Raw genomic sequence first — 14,880 nt, 5'->3', positions numbered from 1 at the left:
GCTTCGTCTTCTTCAGGCTTCTTTTCTTCTTCTGGTTTTTTGCACGTCTTCAAATGGCTTTTTAAATTATCGTACAATCCCTTAATTTGGTCCAAGTATTTCTTCGTGAAGTAACTATGACTGAATTCTCCGATTTTTCTAAGCTTCTCGTCATTTTCTACAATTGCGTCCCATATTCTGTCTCCCTGTTGGTTTCTCTGAGTAATATATGATGATGTTTTTCTTGAGTTTGAATCTTTCTTTACATTGGTTAGAAGTTGTTCTAATTCTCCCGCTAGCTCCTGCTGGCGGAGGGCAATTTTATTCATTTCTTCCATTGCTTTCACGATGATGGGCGCGGCTGTTTTGGCTTGACTGACTTGTCTGTTTTGACTGACTTGACTGCTTTGATTGGCTTGACTATTTTAACTTGACTTGTCTGCTTTGACTGGCTTGACTGCTTTAACTGCTTTGATTGGCTTGATTGCTTCGGCTGCTTTGCTTTGACTGACTTGTCTGCTTTGGCTGCTTTGATTTGAAGATGGAGTCGGCCCTTTTTGGCGGTTGCTCCTGACTTGACGATGGAGACGGCTCTTTTTGGCGGTTACTCCTGGCTTGACTTTAAGATGGAGGCGGCGTCGTGGGCGGCAACTCCTTTGGTTTAACTTGAAGATGGAGGCGGCGTCCTGGGCGGCAACTCCTTTTGTTTAACTTGAAGATGGAGGCGGCGTCGTGGGCGGCAACTCCTTTGGTTTAACTTGAAGATGGAGGCGGCGTCGTAGGCGGCAACTCCTTTTGTTTAATTTGAAGATGGAGGCGGCGTCGTGTGCGGCAACTCCTTTTGTAGATGGAGACAGCGTCGTGAGCGGCTGCTCCTGGTTCAATTAAAAGCTCGAAGGACCATGAAAAGATCTAGGGCTGTTCCCTAAACCTTTTTTTATTCCCTATTACCCTATAGCAGCCTCACTATAGGTTTACAGGCAAGGGTGGCTTGGCCGTAATAGGTTGAGTAGAGAACCACTTGATTGTAGAATTCAATACTGGTTTATTCACAAAAATTAACAACTATTTATATCAGTCTTAAGATAACAATTCGAGGTAATTATACAAATCAAGGTGAGCATCGTAATCATAATTTTAACTATTTACTAATTTCGACCTTGCAAACTTATAGCAAACGTGAGCTTAAAATCCATCGCAAACACCTTGACCGGCTAATATTAACAATTTTATATAAATATGTATGAATATTTAAAACTACCAAAAAATGTAAAATATTTAAAAAATGTCGTTTAGATACCGAATATTATTCTCGTTCTCCAATATTTTCACAAGATCGTTAACCCTCTTTGAATAAACAGAGCTTTCTTTCTGTTCTTTTTGAAGTGGGTTTCATAATTTTTGGTAAAGGTGAAGTATCATTGTCCACTTCCCTTGAATAGTGGCAATTTTCCAATACGTTAAAACGGAAACTGTCTTTCAAACGAACTGACTCAATTTGTTTACTACAATTGAGTTTATTGATCTCTTTGATGGGAAGAATTCCAATAAACTGATTACATTTTTCTATGCGCAAACTCTAGGATTTGATAACGATTACTTGGAATGTTTTATAGCTTTTTATCCTTCCAAAGCAGAATCTCGCAGTATCTTCCCACATATGTAATCTTCTGCGGTTTCTTTCCCACAAGCCTCGCTTGTGAAGAAATAGTATAACTCTTTTTTAAGTAAAAATTTTTTTCGCAGTACAATCGGCTCAAATTGATTTCCATTAGGGATTTCAAAGGGTAATTTTTTTTACTTATTAAATTAAATACTAACCGCAATCCATTAATTAAATCTTTTTTAGTCTAATATTGGGCAATATTTCATAAAGCTTTATATTTACCTTATCTCTTATTACACTTAAAATTTTAAGCTGATTAATAGGTTAATTTTTATAATATTTCTTATCAATTTAAGGTTAAATTATTACAAAACGTTTGAATTTAAAAATTACCATTTAAAGTTGTTCTGATTTTTGAAATATAGGTGATATTGTAATCCTGACTCAACATTATCAAGTCAAGTCGCACAATAGTTGAAATAAATGATAAGGGTTTGGATCGTTAAATATCAAGGTAAAGGTTTTTTGTGGTCTTCAGATTTTAAGGAAATTAGCTAAATTCCTCAATATATTTACTATAAATTAAAATTAATATCCGTATCATTAGTGTGCACTTCTGTGCAAGGGCATCGGCATTCGAATTAGGTTTACCCTTTTTTAAAAAAAAATAGTTATTACATTTATCTAATTTAATCCACATAATTTAGAAGAGATAAAACCCCTAAACGCCTGTAGAGATAAAACCCAAAGTATTTCGCAACCCATCAAGATACGTGACGCATCCTATTAGTAAATTATTGCTAATTGTTTCTGGGGAAAACACAGCACCTAATGCTATACTAGTATATTGCTTGAATCAGTTCTTTACTAACATTTGAATATTCTAAATTAGGATTGTAAATGAATAGATTTTTTCAGGTTTCGAAACAATTTATAAATTTGGCAATATGTTTAATGGTGGTTCTTTTTTAAACATTTAACTAATTTACCGAAATCATCTATGAATTATTTTTATAGCCCTGTTAAAAATATATTTTTTTAACAGGGCCTGCATACTTCTGCATGAGAGTATTCTGCAGTCTTGATAGTTTAATGACTATGGAGGTGCAAAGGTCTTTTTGCAGGTCCAAAATATCTGAAAGATGTGCTGCGACCCATTCGGCCTTACGCTGATTAGAGCCCAGACCACCTCCTAACCCCCAAAGAAACTTGTCTTTGTTTGAAAGAAAATGAAGTTTGTTAAAATCAGTTCTTACTTAAAAAGCCTTCAAAATTAGGTTTATAGGCAAAATCGTAGAAGTAATAAAACATTTAAACTAATCATTTATTTACTGGTAAAACTTAATGTGATATGCTGATATGAAATTAATGTGATAGTTTTGATGATATATTACCACATGCATGTCCACAGTATGAGAATATTATTATCCTGGGTGATGTTAATGTTAATCATTTAACTAATAATATTTTACTTGATTGTTTTACAGATTGATTTTACTCAGTTAATAAATGAGCCTAATCGTATTGCTGGTATGGCACAAACACTCATTGATGTTATTTATTTTAATAAGCCCTCAAATGTTACAAGTACAGCAGGACTTAACGCTGATTTAATTAGTGACATCAAGCTATATTCTATAGTATCGAGATTGAGGCACAGAGTAGGGAAATAAAAATGAAACTCTAGGGTAATTTTAAACATTTTAATAGAGATCATTTTTATAAGGACTTGAATAAAGTTGTGTGGGATAATGTGTACTATATCAATAATCTAGACAAAAAAATCAGTATCTTACTAATAATATTTGCTCATTATTTGATAGACATGCACCCTTTACGATGTCAAAAATTTTTAAGCCTTATACCACGTGGATAACTGCAAATGTGCATCTTTTTATAAAAGAAAAAAATTAGGCATTGTCAAGTTTTAAAAAGTCTAAAAATTTGGCGGATTGAGCATATTATAGACAGATGCGTAATCTTGTGGTGGGAATGATTAGGGGAGAAAAAATAAATTATCTGCAATTTCATCAGAACATCAGAGATAGGAAACAGTTATGAAGAGCTATTAATAATCTAAGCCTAAAAAATATCTCTAATCGTTCTATTCCTTTAAATCTCCGAGATCCAAACAAAATTAATGACTATTTTGCTTTAATTTATAGCCCGTTAGGTAGTTGGCCGGAAGAAGTTGCTAATTTTCAGAATAAGCAGTTTAAGCAAGATCTAAATTTTTCATTCCATCTTAAACCTAAAATCAAATGCACACGATTCTGATTCAATATCAGCGTCAATCTTGCAACACTGTATTCCAAAGCTATCTCCACACATTATGCATATTATAAAATGTTGCCTAGAAACTGGGTATTTCCCTGGTATGTGGAAACTTCTCTCTTAACACCTTTGGCTAAAGTTAATAATCCGAGTAATTTCTGCGACCTTAGACCAATTTCAATTATCCCGGTCATCGCTAAAGTTTTGGAAAAGTTTATACAGCCGCAAATTTATGACTTTCTCACCTCTAATAATATTATTCCGCTTGAGCAATCCGGGTTTAGAAAACAACATAGCACGACATCTGTCTTACTAAACGTTCCTAAGAGATAATTTCTGCAATGGATAAAGGTGACTCCACAGCACTTATAATGCTTGACTTTTCCAAAGCATTTGACACCTTGAATCATCATTTGCTTTCAGCAAAATTGGCTTATTATGGCTTGGATAATGTTTCTCAAATGTTATTTAGATCCTACTTGTCCAACAGAAGGCAAATGGTGGTCTTGGAAGATCGGACTTTTTCAAATACCAAATATATAACATCTGGAGTACCTCAGGGATCTGTTTTGGGACCTCTCTTATTTCTGATGTATGTTTCTGATTTGTTTAAAGTTGTAAAATACTGCCAGATCCAGGGGTTCGCAGATGATATGCAAATTTATCATTATTTTAAAGCTGAATCTATATTAGAGGCATCAAATAAAATAAACGACGATCTTTCTAGAAGTTCCTTCATTTCCTCTCAAAATAATTTAAAACTCAATCCTTCAAGGTGTTATGTTGTGTGCTTTACCTTTAAGAAAGATTTGCATTTTACGGTTTAAAGCTTTTTGTGGGAGGTAATCAGCTAAGTATTGTTAAGTGTGCAAAAAATCTTGGATTGCTTTTGGATGATAAATTGCGCTTTAAGTTACACGTTTCTAACGTCATTAAGAAGTCATACTATTCTTTAAAGCCATTGAATGCAAACAGAGATATAATTAATTTTAAAGTAAGGAAAAAGCTGTGTGAGTCTTTAGTACCTACCTATTATGAATTACCGCAATATTGTTTATTTTCCATGTTTAGACAAAATCACTGCGTACCGTTTGCAAAAGCTGCAAAATCAATGCTGCAGATTCATTTATGGACTGAGAACGTATGATAGAGTCTCTGCAAGGCTATGTGAAATTGGTTGGCTGCGCGTGGAAAATCTATTCTCTTTGCAATTGGCGGTTTTTGTGCATAGACTGCTAGCGTCTTCTACTCCTCCCTAACTCCGCAAAAAACTTACTTTTAGGAAAAAATTACATGAAGCAAATCTAAGATTTATAAATAAGTTGTCAATTCCTAGATATCAAACAGCCTTTTTTCGTCGCAGTTTTCTGTATAATGCTGTGGCAATTTACAATGACCTTGTTCCGAATCCTATAAAAGAAATGTCAGTAGCGGGTTTTAAGAACAGAATAGCTAAATTGTTAGTAGGTATTTCTTATTTTATAATTTTTGATTTTTATGGACCAATGGATGTATATCTGTTTATTTTTATATTACTATTAGTGTTACCATTATAAATGTTAATTATTTTCTTTCTGTTATAAATGTTAATTGTGTTGCTATCTAAAATTTTGCTTTTTTAAATAGGTTAAGTAGATTAGCCTTTGGCTAGAGTTCGCCTATGTACACTATTGAAAAGTACAAATAAAGCCATTATTTATTTATATGTACAGGGTGGCCAAATAAAAATGTGAGGGTACTATATCTGGGAAACTATTCATCGTAGAAGCTTGCGTTAAAAAAAATTATTACTAAAATGGCCAAGAGAATGACCTGGAAAATATTTTTCAAGTTTCTAAAATGGCCGCTAGGGGCGCAACTGCAATCTTGAATCTAGAAAACTGATGTTTCTGTAAATTTTGCTGAATTAACCTAACAAAAAAATAGCTGATTATTAAAGTAGAGACTAATCCGAACCTTTTTTATTTGAATGTATCTCTAAAAATAAAGTGGTGGGGGGTGTTCAAAAGTTGGCTTAAAACACACCCTGTATACAAAAAACGCCTTAGCCGATTTTATCAAACTTGGGCTAGTTAAAAAGAGCTATTATTAAGCTACGAATATTATTATATTTCATGTTTTTTTAGTTTTACATCTTGCCGCTAGAGGGCCTTTTTTCGGCTTTCTGACACAAATGAATATTTTCTCAAAAAACTTAAATGCGTTGATATGATTTTTTTTCATAGAAAAATAGCTAAATTATGTTTAAATAATCTTGCGAAAACCGCAACTCGATATCTTCTTCCTAACCTAAAATATAGGCCAAAGAATATTTTATATGGAAATCCCTTAATATTTATAAAAACTACAAAATAATTTATTTCGAATTTCTTTTATAATGTAAGTTGTGGCCCTATAAAGGATCGATTTTAAAAAGAAAGGGTTTTAATGCCCCCGTAAATGCTCGAAATGCTGACCATCACGCTCTATGCATTGCTGAAGCCTCTCATGGGTTGATAGAACTGCAGCTTCAATTTCGGCTCTCGGTATGGTATGTATTGCATTACGAATGCGGTTTTTCACATCTTCTCTAGTCGTAGGCTGAGTCTGAAATACAATGTTTTTTAACCGCCCCCATAAATAGAAATCAAGACAGGTTAAGTCTGGGGATCGCGGAGGCCATGGAAACAGGCTTCCTCTTCCAATCCACCGCTGTTGAAAAATGTTATTAATATGCACATTCCTAGCAAAATGTGCTGGACAACCATCCAACTGCAAAAACAAATTTTGCCGGACTTCCAGTAGCACATCTTCCAGCAACAACGGTAATTGATTTACCAAAAAGTCGAAAAAACATTGCCATTTAGAGATTGCTCAAAAAAATATGGTCCAATAATATTGCCTCCAAGTATACCACACCACACATTTAAACTCCAGCGCCCTTGGTGCTGAACTTCACGCAACCAATGCGGATTTTCTGCAGACCAATAATGCATGTTATGCAGGTTGACTCTACCGTCATTATTAAATGTGGCTTCATCGGTCCAAAGAATTTTAAATAAAAAATCTCTGTCCTCGCGTATCATGCCTAATATCCAATGGCAATAGTCCAACCTACGGTCAAAGTCTGCTTCTTCCAATGCCTGATGTAAATTAACATGATATGGGTGCATTCTATAAATATATTAAAAAAAAGCTGAACTCACATATATGGCGATGGCTATTAGAACTTACCTATTGTGTTGAACAACGATTCAAAATATTTTGAATCGTTGTTCTTGATATGCCTAATTCAAGGGATAATGCTCTTGTGCTAACATGAGGATTTCCTTCAATATATCCCAGTACGCTGTTAATATTGTCCACATTTTTTCTAATTCTTGGCCGTTGAAACCTAGGCCGAAAACTACCATTGGCTCGTAAGTTCGCCACTAATCGGGGACAAAATCTAACATCGCAAGGACTTCGATTTGGATATCGAGCAGCATAAACTCTTTTTGCTACTGCAGCATTTTGAAGACATTCAAAATAAACCGCAAGCATATCAACAGCTTCATCGTTCGGAAAACGCATTTTGCAAAAACAAAAAATGCTCAAGTAACGTAAAACTTTTGACAACTTACTATTGACAATTTGAGGAATGTTTATAATTTGAGTAGACATTTGTTTTGTTGCATTCCATGGTCTGCTTTCTAATAATTATTTTTTTCGTATTATTTCCATAGTGAATATATAACATAAAATAGGTCTGATTTTTGATATAAGCATTATTAATACCTACCTTTTAGTGATATTAGGTAATATTTTCAAAAATGGTAAATTTTGTTTTCAAAAGTAGCGAATTTAAAAAAATTCCAAAATAATTAGTATAAAAAAATTAAAATTTAAGGGTATAAAATATTCTTTGGCCTATATTTTAGGTTAGGAACAAGATATCGAGTTGCGGTTTTCACAAGATTATTTAGACATCATTTAGCTATTTTTTTATGAAAAAAAAACCATATCAACGCATTTAAGTTTTTTGAGAAAATTAGTCATTGGTGTCAGAAAGCGGAAAAAAGCCCTTTAGCGGCGAGATGTAAAACTAAAAAAACATGAACTATAATAATATTCGTAGCTTAATAATAGCTCTTTTCAACTAGCCCAAGTTTGATAAAATCGGCTAAGGCGTTTTTAGTATACAGGGTGTGTTTTAAGCCAACTTTTGAACACCCCCCACCACTTTATTTTTAGAGATACAGCAAAACTATTCAAATTAAAAAGGTTCGGATTAGTCTCTACTTTAATAATCAGCTATTTTTCTGTTACGTTAATTCAGCAAAATTTACAGAAACATCAGTTTTCTAGATTTCTAGTTGCAGTTGCGCCCCCTAGCGGCCATTTTAGAAACTTGAAAATATTTTCAAAGGTCATTCTCTTGGCCATTTTAGTAATAAATTTTTTTATCGCAAGCTTCTACGATGAATAGTTTCCCAGATACAGTACCTCGCATTCTTATTTGGCCACCCTGTACAATGAAAGAAAAATAAAATACAATTTAGGTTTGCAATAGTAATTTACCTAAAAATGATACTTTATTACCCGTGCTAATAAAATAGTACCTATAATGTTTAATCAAGGTATCAAAAAGATGCAGTAGAGCTTTAAAACGCGTTCGCTTCTGACGAGTTTATAATTTGATTAAGAAAAACATATTTTCTTATGAACATAAGAAAATAGCGTTGCTTAGAATTGAAAAAGGTACGGGAAAGTAATAAATTTTTTGTAATATTTTTTTATGAGAAAAACCTTTATTATTTGATTTACCCATAAGTCCGTGAGTTTCCTGTAAAAGTTAGTTAAAAGTTAGGAGTGGTCAAACGTGGAATAAAATTTTAAAGGAATTATTACATAGCGCTTTATATATTCACATAATTATAACGAAGCACCAATAAAATAATTTTAACATATATTAACTAGTTCGCTAACGATGTCGAATTGCTACGCACTCTCGATATCTTCAAGAGATAGAAAAAACATCATCTTTTTTCGTTGTCATTGTTGCTTGAGGTATTTAGTGAATATAAAATAAACTTTTGACATATAACTTTTATAAAATAAAATAACAACAAACACTTGCAACAGCTAAATATATTTATTCTTACTGCATTTGTTTACAACTATTTAAAACTCGTGCCAATATTCAGAAATTTACTTCATTGAACTGACTACTATCGGCAATACTGCTTGTTATATAGTCTTTTCATTTTAAAACGAACCACCCTTAATAACTTAAAAAACATATACGTCAATTTAGATATAGAGGGTTAATTTTATATTTGACAAATTATCAATTTAATTACAAAATACAAAACAATTACAAAACAATTCAACATTTCCGTCTACATCGCTACTTATCCTTTCCCTAAACAATATTATTTCCGTTAGACCTAGATTCTTGCTCACTTGTTAAAACCATTTAACCATATCGGTGCGCACGCGCCTGAATTTCTGGGTGTAATTGAACCACATGAAGAATTTCCAAATAGCATTAGTTATTTTCTCGCAAATCCAGATAATGTCGCAAATCAATAATAGATGCATATTTAAAAAAAATATTTGGACTTAATGAACATTTTTACTGGTAAATCGCTTTAACTTGCATCAATTTTTTTGGCAAAGTAAGATGGAAAATTGTTTGGCATTTAAAATAATGTGTGACACTATGAGGCAACCATTTGATCTACCAAAGTTAAAGTTGATAACATGTCTATTATTAGTACACATTTTTGCTTACACATTAACCATTTTTGTCTTTTCTTTGGTTAGATAGGAGATTATATGCCCTTTAAAACGATGTATCACACTTAGGGTAGCCATTTGAAATCCATTATTCCCATTGAAATTTTTATAATAACTCGACCCACTATTCCATTTAAAATTTTTGAAGTTAGTTCCACCCTAGCTAAGGGATGACAGTTGGAGGTGATATTATACTCTGAAAATATTTTTCCCTGGTAACCTAAATTGACGTGTCCGAGCGTTTTCTTTTTAAAATCTTTACGAGCTCGACATGGCCGCCGTTTCGTTTTTGTTTAGCCACCCTGTATACAGTTTAGAATTTTTAATTCTTTATTTTGAAAAAATTGCTTAAAAATTAGTTTACTGCAGATTCTCCATTATGGAATAAGACAATTTAATAACATTAAAAAAAAAAACAAGTAAGATATTACCAATTTTTAAAAAGAGAGATAGAGATAATATTGAAAAATATAGACCTATATCCATGATGCTTAAATCACATCTCCTTTTTGGTAAGGTGATTGAAGCGATCTTAAAGGATATATTTATGCATTATTTCATGAAATTTCATGTTTTGACAAATAATCACTTTCATTTGGGGCCAATTCAGGCTGTCTTGGAGGCTGTGAGATGCGTGGTCGAGGGCCTTGAGAGCCACGAACAGTGCTGCTTTATCAAGAAGTGACTTTGATGAAGTTTGGTCGCATCTCTAATCTTGTCTTCGTGGATAGGATGGATTATATGAGTATAAATGGTGCAGCTTTTTCTCTCTTTACGTTTTATCTGAAAAACAAAAAACAAATTGTGTATGAAAACCAAATGTAGTATGTAAGCGATCGTCTGAAATGATTGTCCCAGACGGGATACCTTAGGGCTCAAAACTGAAATTACTTCTTCTTAATATCTATACGAACTATTTTGGTGTTAATATGCTGTCCAATCGATGTATTTTATACTATACGCCGATGGCTCTACTATATTGGTTTTATTGGCATCTATTACATACTCCTATATACGAAATTATAGTATTACAATTAAAGTATTACCAGAGGTCACTGTATAAGAGCAGTGCTATCTGCGAAAGTGTAATATTGAGCCTATATTCCAGAGCTCCTAAGACTGAGCATGTACAGTGAATATATTAAAGCATCCAATAAAGCCGCTTGAGGTACACCACAATTACACTCCCCGTTGATTTATAATTAAATATTTAAAATCATTATTCATTGTAAGCTTGAAGAAAAACATTCAATGAAAGGTTTTGTCATCGATTGTGTAAGTATTTACCATCTACAATAAAAAATTTAAAAAAACTAAGCAAAAACTTAATAAAACTAAGCAAAAAATTTGTAATAGAAATTAATATTAATTTATTCAACAAATATTGAAAAAATCGATAACTGTTTTTATAACATAGACCCATTTCTTGATGCTAGTTCATAAATCATCATCAGACACAATTTATACAGTACCTTTTACATTTGTAAATATGTTATTATCAAAGCGCGTTTAGAATAAATTGTGACGTATTTCTATTTTATACTTGCCTTTTACATTTTAGTCTCTTTTTTTAAATTTTATCTTGACAATGTCTATGCACATTACTGTGATTTTGGAAAATATAGATATTATTAGATATTAGTATTATATCGTATATGCTCATTTTAATTTTTCTTATCAGATTAGAGGCAGCAGACACATGTAATACTTCAATATTCCCATCCACGTTTAAATTTGGGGCAGGAACTTCCGCTTTCCAAATAGAAGGTGGCTGGAATGAAGATGGAAAAAGCAGATCATCGTGGGATTGGCTCTCCAATACTTATTCCATATATTTAAATAATGCTACTGGAAACGTTGCCTCTGACTCTTACCATCAATACAAGCAAGATGTTGCTTCCATGGTGGCTATGGGTCTGCAAAATTATAAATTTTCTTTGTCATGGTCCCGAATATTACCTAAAGGTAAGATCTTTTTGGTAATTATTATCATTCTACATTATGTATAATACTAGGGGAGACTGGAGCAGACTGTAACAAAAAACTTTTGATTTTTTTTTTCATTCGACTGATTTTATTAACCAAAATTTTTTACATAAATGTCTAATTATTAATGATTGCCTTAATATTAATGATAAAAAAGTAACCATAACTTTTCTATTATGGTTACTTTTTCAGGGTTTCATATTTTTATGAAACCCTGTATATTTTTTTACGCCATTCGCAGCGTATTAAAATTTTCGTTTCAGCCAGATTTCACAAGTTGAGATTTAATCGACAAGTGACAATTAAAAGTTATTTAAATTATCACTTGCCGTAAATCATCGAGTTAGAATTTTTTTAGCTAAGTGTGCCGATATTTAAAAATTATGGAATGCGAGTATTTAGTTATAAGGGAATTAGACATAAAAGAAGACACAATGAGAAAGATATAGAGCAAAACTTCTTCAAAGGGGATAAAGTCAATGTATTCTACCCAATAAGTAGGAAACACTAAAATTTGTTTTTATAATGGTACATAATAAAAAAGAGCCAAGGAAAAACGGACACGGTGTCTGTTAGAATAATATTACCTTACAATGAAATACAAAAAAATGGTAAATAAAGACATGCATGTCCACAATTTTGAATGAAATGAACAGTTGAATGAACGGATGAATTGAAACAGTTTTGAATGCCATTAAATTCTATTATCTTGGCCTAAGTTCCCTCAGAAGTCAATTTGAGGACCAATCCATTTTATTTTATATACTTCCAAATTTTATAAATTTTTAAATTACTGCAAAATACAAAAGTAAGCAGATGACACTGAAATGTATTATATGACCCAACCCAACCAAAGTTAATCCTTTGTGATATTCTTTGGTACGCTTATTAATGTAAAACAACTGACTGAAAGACTTTGCTTGAATTTCTTGGAAATATGCTCATCGACGAGCTGTGACAAACTTTCAATGATTTCATTTTGAATCGTATTTACCCCACAACGTCAAAAGTTCTTTATAGTTGCCACGATTAATCGACTCTTCGGTCTCATCATGTCCGCGAAAAGCTAGTTCTTGTGAAGCTAAATAAAGAGTAATGTCAACAAGCCGCTCTAAATTTGACCGGTTTTCACGTACTTGATTGTTAAAAGAAATAATGGCTTCTTTTTGAGCATTATCTAAAGCAGAAGCAATATTTTGTTTTCCAAAAAGCCTTAATTTACAAGACGAAGAAATGTGCTCCTTTGATTTTAAATGTCTTTCAATGAACTGAGGCAAATTTTTTAAATCAGAATATCTAGTTTTCGACCACGTAGAATATTCAGTTTGGACAGAAAATAACAGACAAGTCCAGCAAAAAAGCTTTTCTCTTTTAACTGATCCGGTCTAACCAATCATATTTGCTGTACCAAGTCAAATTAAACCCGCGATTTTGTCGATTGTCTGCAGATCGCAATGAAATTAAATGGGGCTGAGGCCTGCCCAAAGTCTTAATAACATAATATTTGGCATCAAAGCTTAATAAACTAAAATTGTTTAATAGCAGCCAGTCTATTAAATCTTCAGCTTGTTTGATTTCATTTAATTTGTTCATCTTTCAGCAAACAAACATTAGAAATGATATGATGATTAATAAAAGAAGCCATTAAATAAAAATATCTTACCTTGCATCACTCAAATACACATAATAATAAATTATTAAGCACGATAAATAACTTAAATTAAGTACCAAACACTAATAGAGGGAAATCCGGCCGCACAATTAAATCGATGAATCGACAAAATCAAAACTAATCAATAAAACCGTTAGCCAAAACCACCTACCTTGTCAAAATTCGCGGGCAAAAGACACTACAATCACCGAAATCAAAACGACTGAAAACTGCTGACAATTCAAAACAAAACCAATTTGAGTTGCTGTTTTTCGCTGTAGTGTAATGGAGTTGGATTTTATAAAGAGAACAGAAATCTTCAAGATCTTTATTTTTAAATTCTGTTCCTCTGTCACACGTAATTTGAAGTGGCAAACCATGATGTGTAACAAATGTTAAAAGGTTTTCAATTACAGCTGTTCCTGTAACACTACTTAGATGGTAAGCTTGTGCATAGCGAGAAAAAGCGTCGATGATAGTAAGAAAATTATAAGATCAATCGACTTACCTGAAGGAAGATTGATATTAATTTTCCGAGCTTGTCCGTAGATATAATTACAACAATGTAGTATCCGTGAATCATGTTTCTCGGCACGACGTTCAGAGCAAAAAATGTTTATTTTGCATTATTGTTGGCCTGCCTTATCGCTGGGAATTCATTCCGTTGGCGTTGGTTGGTGGACAAAATTGCTTCTGGGTGCTTGGAAGTGGTGGGAGGGTTTGTAATTATATCTACGGACAAGCTCGGAAAATTAATATCAATCTTCCTTCAGGTAAGTCGATTGATCTTATAATTTTCCTTCGCTTGTCCTTGATATAATTACAACAATGTAGATGTTTAGAGTAAAAGGCAATTTTGTAGTGGCGAAATTTTAATTTATCTAACAAATTGTACCTGGTTATGACATGTATTATTTTAATAAACTTATGAAGTGAGTAATAGTAATAATATAAGATTTCTTATATAAATGCGTAAATGCATCTTTTAAGTAATTATTGGCATTTAACAATTAACACTTATACCTATACTAAATTAATCTGCAACATTGGTATGTTCCTATGTACCTACATATATTGGATCCTTAAACCTAAAGTTTTATATGTACATTATATAAATACTTATATAACCCTAGACTAAATATTATTATTAATAATATGTAAGGCTTGTTCCAATAAGGATGAATTTTAATAATCTTATGCAACATTATTTTTCGGTGGTTAGCACCGTTTTAGCAAATTCTTCTCTGGGTTTAATTAAGGGTCTATTATAGAATTTGAAAAATGTATTGGAGGACGGCGTCCACCCGGCCGTATGACGTATGAGGTCAATATTCACCCCTTTCCTGGAAGCAGCGGAAGCTGATGCGTGTCGAGTGCTTTGACCAGAAAAAACTGTAGTGTCAATTCCTCCTAATTTTAACACTGTTTTCAGCCATCGACTTATGGTTTGTGAGGTTGCTGGGTGAAATGGTCTTTTATGTGTTAGGATCAGTGATTCGTTATTATCCCTAAACTGTGCAGTTTTTTCTAAATAAGCCTCTATAGTGTGTGCCACGCATAACTCTGGTGCTTCATTAAAGAATGGGAATATTAAAACTGGTTGGATTTTATTGGGGGCTGATGT

At 32.8% G+C, this 14,880-nt stretch overlaps 1 protein-coding gene across 2 annotated transcripts in view; it reads left to right on the top strand.

Annotated features, from left to right (window-relative positions):
• Positions 1 to 14,880, top strand: part of LOC126750724 (myrosinase 1-like) — an 86,928-nt gene that overhangs the window by 54,157 nt on the left and 17,891 nt on the right. Inside the window, exons 1-2 of one of the 2 annotated variants that reach the window (XM_050460437.1) lie at positions 1,970 to 2,099; positions 11,301 to 11,584. In XM_050460437.1, the coding sequence (XP_050316394.1) occupies positions 11,521 to 11,584 (64 nt within the window). In that variant the 5' untranslated portion in view covers positions 1,970 to 2,099; positions 11,301 to 11,520. Of the gene's footprint in view, positions 1 to 1,969; positions 2,100 to 11,300; positions 11,585 to 14,880 lie in introns of those variants that run through there. The other variant, XM_050460436.1, reaches the window with a different exon arrangement.

Source organism: Anthonomus grandis, chromosome 2, assembly GCF_022605725.1.
Source record: "Anthonomus grandis grandis chromosome 2, icAntGran1.3, whole genome shotgun sequence".
Taxonomy (NCBI): domain Eukaryota; kingdom Metazoa; phylum Arthropoda; class Insecta; order Coleoptera; family Curculionidae; genus Anthonomus; species Anthonomus grandis.
This window is presented reverse-complemented; position numbering and strand designations above follow the sequence as displayed.